At 40.0% G+C, this 12,436-nt stretch overlaps 1 protein-coding gene across 9 annotated transcripts in view; it reads left to right on the top strand.

The window, feature by feature from the left end:
- LOC143207419 (dual 3',5'-cyclic-AMP and -GMP phosphodiesterase 11) overlaps nt 1–12,436 on the top strand; it is a 153,361-nt gene that overhangs the window by 64,010 nt on the left and 76,915 nt on the right. Inside the window, exon 1 of one of the 9 annotated variants that reach the window (XM_076420866.1) lies at nt 6,428–11,775. The exons of 7 other annotated variants lie outside the window; for them this stretch is intronic. In XM_076420866.1, the coding sequence (XP_076276981.1) occupies nt 11,736–11,775 (40 nt within the window). In that variant the 5' untranslated portion in view covers nt 6,428–11,735. Of the gene's footprint in view, nt 1–6,427; nt 11,776–12,436 lie in introns of those variants that run through there. One more of the 9 variants, XM_076420867.1, reaches the window with a different exon arrangement.

Below are 12,436 nucleotides of genomic sequence, written 5' to 3'. Positions count from 1 at the left end.
GTCGGGTCCGGTCACGTGACGCATCCATTACTGGCAGAGAAGGGGTAACTTCTTCCCCTCATCTAGTCTTGTACAGCAAAGAGCAAAATTAGACCAATGAAACCATTTTTCCAGAAGATTTTGGCGTGTCTATTAAAACGGGATCGCACAAAAATTGGGCACTTAGTTTTAAATGAATTTGAGCAAGAATATTTTAATTGTGTTTGGTACATTTAATTTACTAATTATAATATATTATTTCATTCCTGAATTTTGCACCAGTCCAGAATACGAACCAAATTACATATCGAATATTTTATTTACTTTTTTCTCAAATTTACATCCCGGTTTTCAAATTTTACAAAATTCAAGCCGCGTTCAAACTCGGTTAATTAACATCAACAACGATTATTAACACTTTATAAAACACCATATTTGCTCATCCCCTATGCCATATGATAGTTGCATCTAATCAAAAGGTATTTTATTAAATCTCATTTGAATTACGTTCAGCAATATGATCGCACTTCGTTCCAATTTTTGTCACCCATGAGATCCGTTAATTACCGTATAAGCTACAAACAATTACAGCAATAATCATCTGTGACAGTGTCAATTACTCTAATAATGGATCATCTGTGCTAACAATGTTATGGGACATTCACGGTTGCTTTTCGAGAACAGGACAAGGAGTAATAATGAAATTTAATAACAGTAATAAAGCACAAGCGTCTCCCGCAATCTCAATTAACACGTTCACAGACCCATATTCCATATAGTAGCCGTGATAATTTTGAATGAGGAGCTAATAAGTCACGCTTAGTTAAGGGTGACAAGTATTACGAGTATAATTAACCTAAAAAACCATTTTCAAACGACTAGGATGACACCGAGATGCTCGAAAAAAGACTGTTCGTTAGTACTCTTAAAAATTACATTACTTCCGTATATTCACAAATTAAAAAGAAGACTCTGTTTTTTTACAATTTTACAATTGTAAAATGTATAACAATTGTGTAAAATTGTTTTTTTACAATTTTCCTTACATTTCTTTACAATTGTACAATTCTGTACTGTTCAATTCTGTACAGTCTGTACCATTCTTTACAATTATACAGTTTTTACAATGTTACTAACCAACCGAACAGTCATTAGTATCGCGTTTTGTAAGCTTGTGTCGTGGTCTCTTTCGGTAAAGGTCATATCATGAATCTCTATGAAACATTCGTTTCTTGCAACGACATTATCCACCTTCTCGATGTCCTCCGAAGAGACTCCGTTTTCGTCCAAGACATCTGTTTGATCTTATTGCATGAAAGTTCGTCGCGTTATAGGATATCGATGCTCCAGAAATGTCCGTTCTGATACATGCAATGGTACTGCAAACGTTTAATATGTTTCTTTATGGCGGGATGTTTGTTATGGTTATTGAAAATGCCGTGTACTGCAGCTCGGGAAAAGTTTCGTTTCCTTGCGTCGAATTCAAACGGAGTGTCCCCAGAATCGTGCACTTGTTATTCAACTCGCATAAAATGAATTAAACGATCCAGGTTTAAATTTATTCTAGCCCCTAATGATGTTTTAAATTCTATTTTAGTAAAATATTATTAAAATATGTAAGTGATAATTTATTTTAACGTTTGAAAAGAATTTTTATCTACCTAAAGTGTTAAAAACGATATTTTTAGTGATTTCGGCGCACTGGTTCGATCAAGTATTAAAAATAATTATTTAATTATTATTTAAAAAATCACTAAATCACTAAAAATATCGGTTTTAACAACAATATACGATCGACATAAGGAAACAGTTACCTAAAGTGTCTTCGAGAAAATAATTCCGAAAGATTATATAATATTTCGATTGTAATTAGACAGCGGATTTTATTTTTCATTGGTGCGTAAAGCTGTGTTCACACTGAAGCAACCAACGAGCGATTTTCTGTCTCTTTCTCGTTGCCTTTTTCTTCTTTCATTCGGTAAAACCGGCGACTATTCCCAGATACAACGTTGACTAAATGTTGCTCCTTGCTCCTTCAGTGTGGACATAGCTTAAGCTGTCGAATGAACCTCACAAGGTGTTCTCCCCGGTCCAACAGCATTCGGACCGCAAATATCATCGAACGATGCTAAGATTATTTCTGGTGTAGAATCCGACGGTCTACAAATTCGATGCCAAGCGTCCGACACTCGTTAACCTAGAAAAATCGACCGGGTTATAGACGATTTTCTACAGGTTTTGCAAGTCAAATATATTCTTTCTCAAAACTTGAATGTTACAAGTCACAAATTCACCCTTTTGCAAATAAAGTATTTTCATAAAATAATAATAAAAAGATGAAAACTAAAGATAATACATATTACTCTTATATTTATGTGATATTATACTACAATGAATAAAAGGTTTATTCATTTAAAATGTGATAATTTGTTACTGCACTCGGGATTTATTTAAATGAATGACTGGACACGTAGCTGCTTTCAATGCGCTCGTATATTTCGAATTCCAATCCGCAGTAATGGGTACGCAGGTATTGGTACGTGGCTCTTTTTCGTCCGCAGTAATACGTACAAAATGTTCTTGATTTTATTTTCTTAATATTTTCTTATGTTGTATAAGATTTTGAGGGCCAACCATAACATGCTTACGCGTGTTATTATTTCATGATGAATTAGGAATAATATTAAAATGAAAAATACGACACCGCAGTAATCGGTACAGTTACCCTGGTTAATCGCATGGAGGAGGTCGAAAAAATGTCCAGCGGCTCTTCCGCCGCGAAGGTGCTTGATGATGACTAATCGTCGTGACATTATTTCGGCCCACGACGCACGGCGAGATTTGTTGGAATTCATTAAAAAGCCAGAGGCCCGCGCGTCGTCGTCGTGTTTGTTTCGTCACGCGTAAGTAAGCGTCTAATTAACTCGCCCACGTAGCGCGGCGCAATTTGCTTGAAAAACGGGGCGGCAGCAGGCAAGGGGAAACGGAGAAATATACTATACATATGTATATGTATACTATATATATACAGGGTGTCCCAAAATTTGTGAAAATCCCGAAAGGGGGTGGTTCCTGAGACCATTTCAAGCGACATTTTCCTTTGCAAAAATGTTATCCGCGGCTTTGTTTACGAGTTATTAACGAAAAACACGGACCAATCAGAGCGCGACCTAGACGCGAGTTGCCACAGTCGGCCAATAGACATTTGACGCGCCGAGCCGACTGTGGCAACTCGCGTCTAGGTCGCGCTCTGATTGGTCCGTGTTTTTCGTTAATAACTCGTAAACAAAGCCGCGGATAACATTTTTGCAAAGGAAAATGTCGCTTGAAATGGTCTCAGGAACCACCCCCTTTCGGGATTTTCACGAATTTTGGGACACCCTGTATATTTAATGCAAAAAGCGTCGTTGTTACCTCGTCGCCATTGATATTTATAATTGTGCCGCGATTGCGCCAATGCAACGACCCGGCTGGCCCGATATCTTTATTGGTAACTTAATTGAAATTTATTGTCGCCGGCTGCTCTAAGTCGCTGCGTTGCGATCGACCGGAAACGGGCATGTTAATTTCGTTAGAGCACTCGTGTATTAGCAAACTGATAGCCGCCATGCGAATTTCAGCTGGACAAGATTCATTTTTATCGCCTCCTGATTTAACTATTTTCTCTGGCGGAGGGAAAATGAGATCTCGTTAGCAGAATAACATTAACGTGACTATCGAGATTTCGGAGTTTCACTCGGTGGCATGTGAGTAAATGTCAATGCCGTTATACATATTGTCCGGGATTAAAATTTAGGTTAGACATATTTACATCTCGAACCAAATGTTAGCCAGATGCGTGTGACTCACGAACTTGTTTGAAATAGTCCGCCATAATGATTTGAGAAAATAATTTCGCGCATGTTTGTATCGAGGGAAATATGTCGCAGAAAAATATTAAAAATAGTGAATCGAATTGTGTACATTAAAATTAACAAGTGGAAATTATTAAACACATTTTGCAATTAATTACTGTGCCGAAAGGATACAAATGATTCTGTAAGTCACTCTATCTTGTCAGAATACGTATAAGACATAGTGTGCATCTTCGAGTTAATATAGAAATGGCAAAAAAGAAAATATTTAATGCAAAGTATAATGGAAATATAAATATTGAATGTAACCATGCAGCTTTTCGCACACCGAAATATGCTACAAGCCTGTATTTAATCCTATTACATTTATATCTCTCTCACGAGGTTGCAGAACAAAATAACAAGTGCAATGTAATATCCAGTACCAAACACCTCCAAAACAAGAATTAGCCACCTTTATGTTTCAAAACCAGAGAAAACCAGTTAACCTTATCAGTCAGGCAATCAATCATTCGATCAATCAATCAATACAATCTGTTTATTCACCGCTGATGACTGTGGGTCTTGCATAAAGATGCAAAATAAAAATTGTCTGCATCAATCCTAAGACATAGAAGCTATATGTATAGACATTTATTTCTTTGTTAAATAATTTTAGTGAGATAAAAATAATACAACAATACACACCTTAATTTACAGTCGACAATAATCTCCATGACATTTTTTGCATTCGCTCCATTTTATAAATAATGAAAAAACCTTCGATTCGACGGATAATAAAAGATTTAGGCGACCAATAAAATAAAAACAATTTCAATGGAAAAAGAAAAAATGAATTATACAAAAAATTTTGTCGCTCGAGTTAATTTGGATTAATTGGGTGAGCCCCCAAGCAGAAATGTGTTGAATTACAATTGAATTACTCCATGAATTATAATTGCAAAGTAATTCGAAATTCAGACACCTCGTTCAATTAAATTCTGATGTAATTTGTAATTCTGGTTTCGTATTCAATTAAGTTACAATGTAACTCGTTCTTACTTCGTTATTTATGAATTATAATTAAGAAGAATAAAAGATGGAAACACAAAAAGATTAGTATCAGTGATGAACATGGCATTATTCATAAATCCATATGTGTGATCAAAAATAAACTTGTTTATTACGTTCTTTCCGGAAACACTGCTCTACAATGGCAAAATTTTTTAGAAAAATCTAAATTTGATTACTAATATATGTGCAATGAAATTTAACAATAAAATTAATAAATCAGAACAAGAATTAACAATATTCATGCATGAAAATAATTGTTCTACGATTGATAATATAAATTTCCTCCTAATATGCTGTTTTGCCACAGAAATTTATCGTCAATCATGATATAAATGAGTAATCAGATATGCCAGGTTTGCCCACTGCTGCTAACCCACACTATTTAGGGAAGCTCCTAGCGAAATTGTTCCTAATGGTAGAGCAACTTGCAGTCGAAGTGACAGTTACATTTCAATCGACGCGTAATCAGATTGTTTCCAAGCGAATCCTGCCAAAACTGGAGCCAGGGCAGCGGAGTCGTCAATGTGCCAATCGTCGTGATCGAATTCCCGTCGAATACTGATTGAAACTTGAACGAGCATAATCTACGTGCACTTCTCGCCTTTCTACCTCCAGCTTCGCCTCTTGCCAGGCGTTATACTTACGTAAATAGACGAACAAGCGCGTGGTTATCACACGAAAGCCGATGTAAGCACATACCCGACTGCCAACACAGAACAGATAACAATTTTTATCTACCCTCCCGGACCGTCGTACATACATCTTTCCCGGGCTACAGTCGCCGCGCCGCGCCGATACGTTTCGCCATTTCGCCGGTAGCCGGATTTTCAGCTTTCTACGCGACAGGACAGGCCGGAACCTCGGCCTCGTGCATAATTACTAAATTTCTTATGCAACACCTTTCCCCATTAACGAACCAAAGTCCCCTCGAATCGAACGCGGATGATTAGCCGTGCGAAATCTGCGGTTTCCGCACGTCCAACGATGATTCCGCCGCATTTTGCTGTTTGAATACAGGGCATACTAACCTCAAATAACTCTCTAAATAAACTAACTAAAATGCACTAAAAAGGAGAAAATAATTTTTTTAGACATTAGTGACTATGTAAATAAAAAAGCGTGGAGCGCCCATGAAGATTACGTCAATATAGTTTAGCGCTCCACGCTTTTATTTATAATCACTAATTTGATGGTCTATGATCCAGTATCCTGTCTGACGACATGAAAGCAGCATGTGCTAAGACAATTTCAATTCCGTATTTATAATCTTTATAAAGCAATGTAAGTAAATTATTGCAGTATCTTGTTACATTGTTACATTCTGGTTACGCAGATATTTTAAAGTTTCTGGTTTTACATTGTGAAAATATATTTTTCAGACGCAGTTTTTTCTACTTTCTTGAAAATGATCTGAATGAAGATCGAAACGTTGAAAGTTCCTAACTAACGTGCAAATTTTGCTTTTTTCCTATAAACCGATCGAACCGTTGCGCCGAGAACATTTGAATATTATACATTATAATCACTAATGTCTAAAAAAATTATTTTGTCCTTTTTAGTGCATTTTAATATAAGCGTGGTTTTTAAAATGTTTTTTTTTGCTCGAATTCGGATGAAGCACACAATTCTGCGTAAAAAGGTATTGACCTTCGTATAACATAAATATAATAGTTAACGAGATATTATCGACATAATTTCCCATATGTATAATAGCTATTACCTGGAAGCCAGTAGTAGGTGCTCGAACTGATATCCCTCAACTTGAATAAGTACGCATAGAAAATTATTTCAATAATATTTAAACAAAATAAAATTTAATTTTCATCACAATAATGTAAGGAAACTTTGTAGGAAACCTTTATTTACAAAGGGATAAATTTATGCAGAAGGGTGAATATGATCTGGAGAAGGGTGAATTTGATTGAGAAAAAGGTAGATTTGATCTGCAAAACGATTTGGAGTGCAAAACCTGTAGTATTAAACAAGTATTTTATATATTCAATATTAAACAAGTTAAAATTTTATTTTCATAAGAACAATATAAGGAAACAAAGTAGGAAACCTTTATTTGTACAAAGGAATAAATTTAATATGCAAAAAGGTAAATATGATCTGGAAAAAGGTGAATTTGATTGACAAAAAGGTGAATTTGATTTACAAAAGGATTTGGAGTGCAAAATCTGTAGTATTAAACAAGTATTTTATATGTTCAGTATTAAACAAGTTAAAATTTTATTTTCATAAGAATAATTGAAGGAAACTTTGTAGGAAACCTTTATTTACAAGGGGATAAATTTAGTATGCAAAAGGGTGAATTTGAATTAAAAAACGTAAAGTCTGCGTAAGGGTGAATTTGCTACTTCGATTTATTGCTCGACGAGTTTAGTGTCAATATGAAAAACCAACCGCTTTAATTTAAGCGTTGAAAATGCCAGAAGAATCTATCTATTAAACGTTCCCCCGGAGCTCTATTTTCCTAGCCACTGGCGCGGCCGTGGAAAAATGTTCAGCTTCATTAATCTCGCGCCTTCTACCCGGCCACTGTAATCAATATGCTTGCTGATATTGTTGCACTTGCACGCCTTTGACGAGAGTTCGCGAAAGACGGAAACCGGGAGCGATAAAGACGTCACACGCTTTTGTCCCTCAGCACCTAAAACGGGCGCTCGCGAACTCTCGGAACAGAGCACACGCATCGGATCCGACGATTACATGGATAAAACTGAGAATTACCATAAGCGATCGGGTTTTTCGATTCCCCGTACGCGCGTGCATTCCCCCGGTTCACGCAAATGTCATCGAATAGAAGAGAGATCGTGTCGAGTCACTCGAGTTTGCGCGCGTTTCGTAGAAGTCTTTGTTCAAAGATTACTTTTGTTTGACCAGTGATGTGTTCTTCCTCGTTCGCTGCGACATTACGCCATCTTCTACATAGCGAACGTTTTTTAGCGAATTTCACAAAAGACTCGCACTGGCTGAAATGCTAGGCAACGGACTGGTTGTACTCTCTGCACCATCAATTTTCTTTTATTTTATCTTGTTCCGAGTAAAATGTAGATATGAAAAGTAACGACTAGATTGCGGATCTTTATGCATTTATAGCAAAATGGAATTCAAATTGACTGGAAAATTTTAAAAATTGAAGATGTCAATATATGATTTCTCCTTTATTAAAATCATTAAGGGAAGAAATAACATTCGATTTAGTTTGTGTTTCTTGCAACCGATGCAGACAATTTTTATTTTGCATAATGATCCACAGTCTAGTAACGACCGTAATCATCACGAATAAAAAATAACACGACATTTAAAATGACACCTCTTAATGGAGGACCCAGTATCAGCAAAAACAAAATTAATGTTATAAAATATAAACTAGCAATTTGAAAATGTCGAGTCACATTTGATGTATAATACATAGAAATGCAAGAAGTGTTTTCTTGCTTACAATTAGTTCATCAGTGGTAGTTTGCAGTACTGAGTACTAAGTATGGTACACTCGAATGTTACCTAATCATTGAGAAATTGCAAAAGTGTCCGATTTTTGGAGCAATAACACCATTCAATAAAAACCACGCCGTTTTTACAAGAAAGGAATAATCTAGCTTATAAAACATGGTAGAAAAGGAAGATTTATGTGAAAAATGAGGATAAATTTAAAACGGTAGTATGATTAAAAGGACATTGACGCGTAATTTTGAATATTTTGAATATTTTTAAATTATCGAAGATAAAAAAGACAATACAGACAATGTTTATTTCGCCTAAACATCCGCAGTCTAGTGATGACTGTATAACTAGTTGTGTAACATTTATGAGAAAAAAAGAGTAGGAGATATTTAAAAAGCAGTAGCAAGATAAAAGAACTCCACATGATATTGATATGTTATTTCGAATTGTTTTTAAATTATCGAAGGAAGAAAGTCAATGCAGACAATGTTTATCTTGCCTAAAATATCCGCAATCTAGTGACGACTCTATAACTGGTTAACAAAACGTTAAAATACTTTTTACTTCGAGAAAGGGTAACTTTGCGATCACATCCACTACAATCGCCCATTTCTTTACCTAACAAGATTGACAATTCGCACTGCTTCGGTCCACCACATTCCAAAATTTCGCCGTTTCTTCGTTGTGTCTCTGTCGCTAAATCCCTCGTCCTTTCTTCCGCCGAATACTTTCTCCTTCTCCAGCACTCGAAATCTCAAATCTTCCATCCTCTGGCTGTGAAATCCTCGTTCTCTCCCTCCCCGTTTCTCCTCGTGCTCTCTCCTTCTCTCGTACACTCTTCTTTCTGTTTGACCGTAGTCGGTCTCTCTCTATTGTCTTCCTCCCTCTGTCCCTCTCTCTCTCTCTCTCTCTCTCTCTCTCTCTCTCTCTCTCTCTCTCACTCTCTCTTGCTCGCTCGTTCTTTCTCTCTCCGTCCGTCTCGCAAGCGCTCCCCTCTAGCTCGTTCGGTTCGAGCTCGCGAGAGAGTAACTCGACTCGATTCCGACACGGCAGTCGCGGTTAAACTCGCGCGGGGAACGTTACGTGTGCGAATTGCGCGGCACGCGCGTTTTGCTCATACGCAATCGGTGTGAGAAAGAGTGTCTGTGTGTCCCCGCGACAGTGATCCCAACCCGTAGATCCTCCTCGAAATCGCGACAATTCTCCGATGGCGAACAATCGCGTTCGCGAGCTGAACAACTGAAACAAGTGGAACAAGTGGAACAAGTAAAGCAAGTAAAACAAGTACAAGTGGAACAAGTGAAACAAGTGGAAGCACAGTTCGAACATTGTTTCTCCGGAAGAACTGCATCGCTGCATCGATCTCCTATCCGTCGCTAGTGATCTGCTAGATCTCCCGTTGGCAGATATCGCAGGATCGATGTCGACGGACGCGAGAAAGTAACCACGCGTGTACACGAAGTTGACCGATCCGGACGTCTATCGATCCGCGGATTACTCGATCATTGGAACCCGGAGATCGATGGACCTCGGGCAGGGCGTTTTTTCGGAGGTGGAAGTTGTTAGTGGAAGTTCGGAGGCGAGAGATTCGTCGGCTGCGTGCGACGAGAACATCGTAGCCGATCGGAAGAGTGACGACTAAAAGAAGAAGCCAGCTGAGAAGAGAGAGAGAGAGAGTCACGTCGTGTGGAAGATACGACGCACCACCCGCGCTTTTTCTCCGGCTCGCGGCAGGAGCAAAAGAACAGCGAGCGGAAGGCGGCCGGAGAGAGAGAGAGAGGAGAGGGTGCTCGTAAATCAAAAGCTGCTCGTCAGTATTCTTTGTCAGCCGGAGAATAATTCGAACGTCGGATAAAACTGTCGGTGTTCGGTTCGACGTCGGCGGAGGAGGAATATCGGCGAGACGGCCGCCAGTCCGTTCCGCAGTCAGCTGTTCATCGAACGGGTCCGCATTAATTCCGGTTCGGCAATTAACCGTGATCGAGCGGCCGCTGGCGTCCTGAGCGGTAACCGTTTAAATCGTTCGCGGAACGAAGGCTGGCGAAGATACCCCCGCTGGCGAAAAAAGAGGAAACCGATCAAGAAAAAGAGAACGGAGAGAGAAAGAGAGAGGACGGGGAAGGAAGAGTTGTTCCCCGAAACAATTTCGCGATTAACGGGGCCAGGCGAGACCGCCGTGGCGCTGACGGACGCCGCTCGATGAATAATCTGCTCGGTTTCCCGGCCGGCGATCACAATTAGTGCCACGTCTCTGATAGAGCGGTTCGATCGGTCGTTGAACATTCTGTACGACTAACGATCGCCTCAGCTAAAGATTCCTCTTGCTTTTGCGGTCCTGCCCGGCCGGTTAGGAAAACGGTGATTTCGGTGACTTTCAACCGCGGCGGCTGCGCCGGTTTTTGAGATCCGGCGCGCGCGACGGAGAGAGAGAAAGAGAGAGAGAGAGAGAGAGGCGGCCACGTGGGTGTTATCGGGGAGAGAATTTGTCCCGGGAGAGATCGGCCGGCTACGTGGGAGCGATTACACGAACGAGTTCATTCATCGTCGGAATTCCAGCGCGGCGGAAGTGACGGGACGCCGCACGGCGCGGCCGCTTCCTCGAAACTCCGCTCGAACACGCGTTTCCCGGTGGCGTTCTCGCTCGGATCCTGTTGTTTCGCTTAGGCTGCGTTGTCTCGCGTTGCAAAGGGCCAGGGACCAGATAAGAGTAGCATAAACGCTGCCAGGGACCAATGCTAGAGAAGAAGAGTAGAAGACAGTGTGGAGCGTGTTGTTTTCGTTCGGTCCAACGGCCAGCTGAGACTAGTCTAAACACCGCCAGAGGCCAACCTAGAGAAAAAGTGTAAAGCACAGTGAGGAGCGTGTTGTTTCGCTCGAATTCCAGTTGCCTCGCGTTGCTTCGGAGCTGGCAGAAGTGCCGCAGAGGGCCGGGGGCCAGTGCAGAGTAGCATAAACGCCGCCAGAGGCCAACCTAGAGAAAAAAGAGAAGAGGAACGCGTTGTTTTCGCTCGGGTCCAGTTGTCTCCCGTTAACTCGTCCAGTTCACCGAGTCTGTTTCTGTCCCGCTACCAGCGAAAGGCCAAGGGCCAGGAAAGGAGAAGAGTGATCCAAACGCGAGAGGAAAGTGAGTGAGTGTTGAGGAACAAGGATGCGGTCGTCCCGGAGCATCCCGGGCCACAGGCCGACGAAGTGTCCAGCGAGACGCCAGTCCCAGACGGCCAGTCCTTGAAGGACACCTAGGCCGGTGGTTTTCGTCTGCTCGCGAGAGGATGAACTGTTCTCAAAACGGCGAGTTCAAGCACGAGAGACGAGCACCGCTCGGGTCTTACACGACGGCACTGGTTATGAACGTGATTGCTCCACTTCGTCGAGGCGTATCGCCACGGTCAGCGCACGATTATGCAGCTGAAGAAAGCGATGCTTAAGATATTCGATCAATGTGAGTTGACGATTCTACTAACTGGTTTCCCGCGCTGTTGCTTCTTACCCTTTTAACACCTCGGAGACGACGCAATGTGTCTAGCCTGAACAAAACGGGAAAACTATTCTAGCGTTGTTTAGAGGCTCCAGTTTGTGGTATGCTAGGTCGTTGGATTTGTCTTAATGTCAACTACGACATCCTGAAATAGAAAATTAATATACTGATATATATTTAGGAAATCAAAGTAATCTTGATATTTTCTCGAAATTTTACATATGGAAGTTTGTGAATGTTTAAATACTCATTAACAGACTGCGGTATGCATTCATGAAGAATTTACTGGGTGAAATACAATATAAAACAGTGGAAAATATAAAGAATCTAAGAATACTGTTATGTTGTTTTCAACGCGAAAAGACTAACATGAATTTTTATTTAACTACTGCTCCCCATGATCGATGGAGAATATTTTTATTTTGCGTACAGATCCGCAGTCTACTCATTACGTTTTGCTCAAAAAACGTAAATCGCAGTGAAGATTTTTTGAGTGAAATCATTAAGAATATTAATAATTTGCTTAACAATTCTTAAACTCGTTCAACGTCTTCTCACTTCTGTATCTCGCTGATTTGGTTTTGTCATAAACAGACTGCGGAACTTTATGCGAAATAAAAATTGT

The sequence above is a fragment of the Lasioglossum baleicum genome, chromosome 3, assembly GCF_051020765.1.
Source record: "Lasioglossum baleicum chromosome 3, iyLasBale1, whole genome shotgun sequence".
Lineage (NCBI taxonomy): Eukaryota > Metazoa > Arthropoda > Insecta > Hymenoptera > Halictidae > Lasioglossum > Lasioglossum baleicum.
This window is presented reverse-complemented; position numbering and strand designations above follow the sequence as displayed.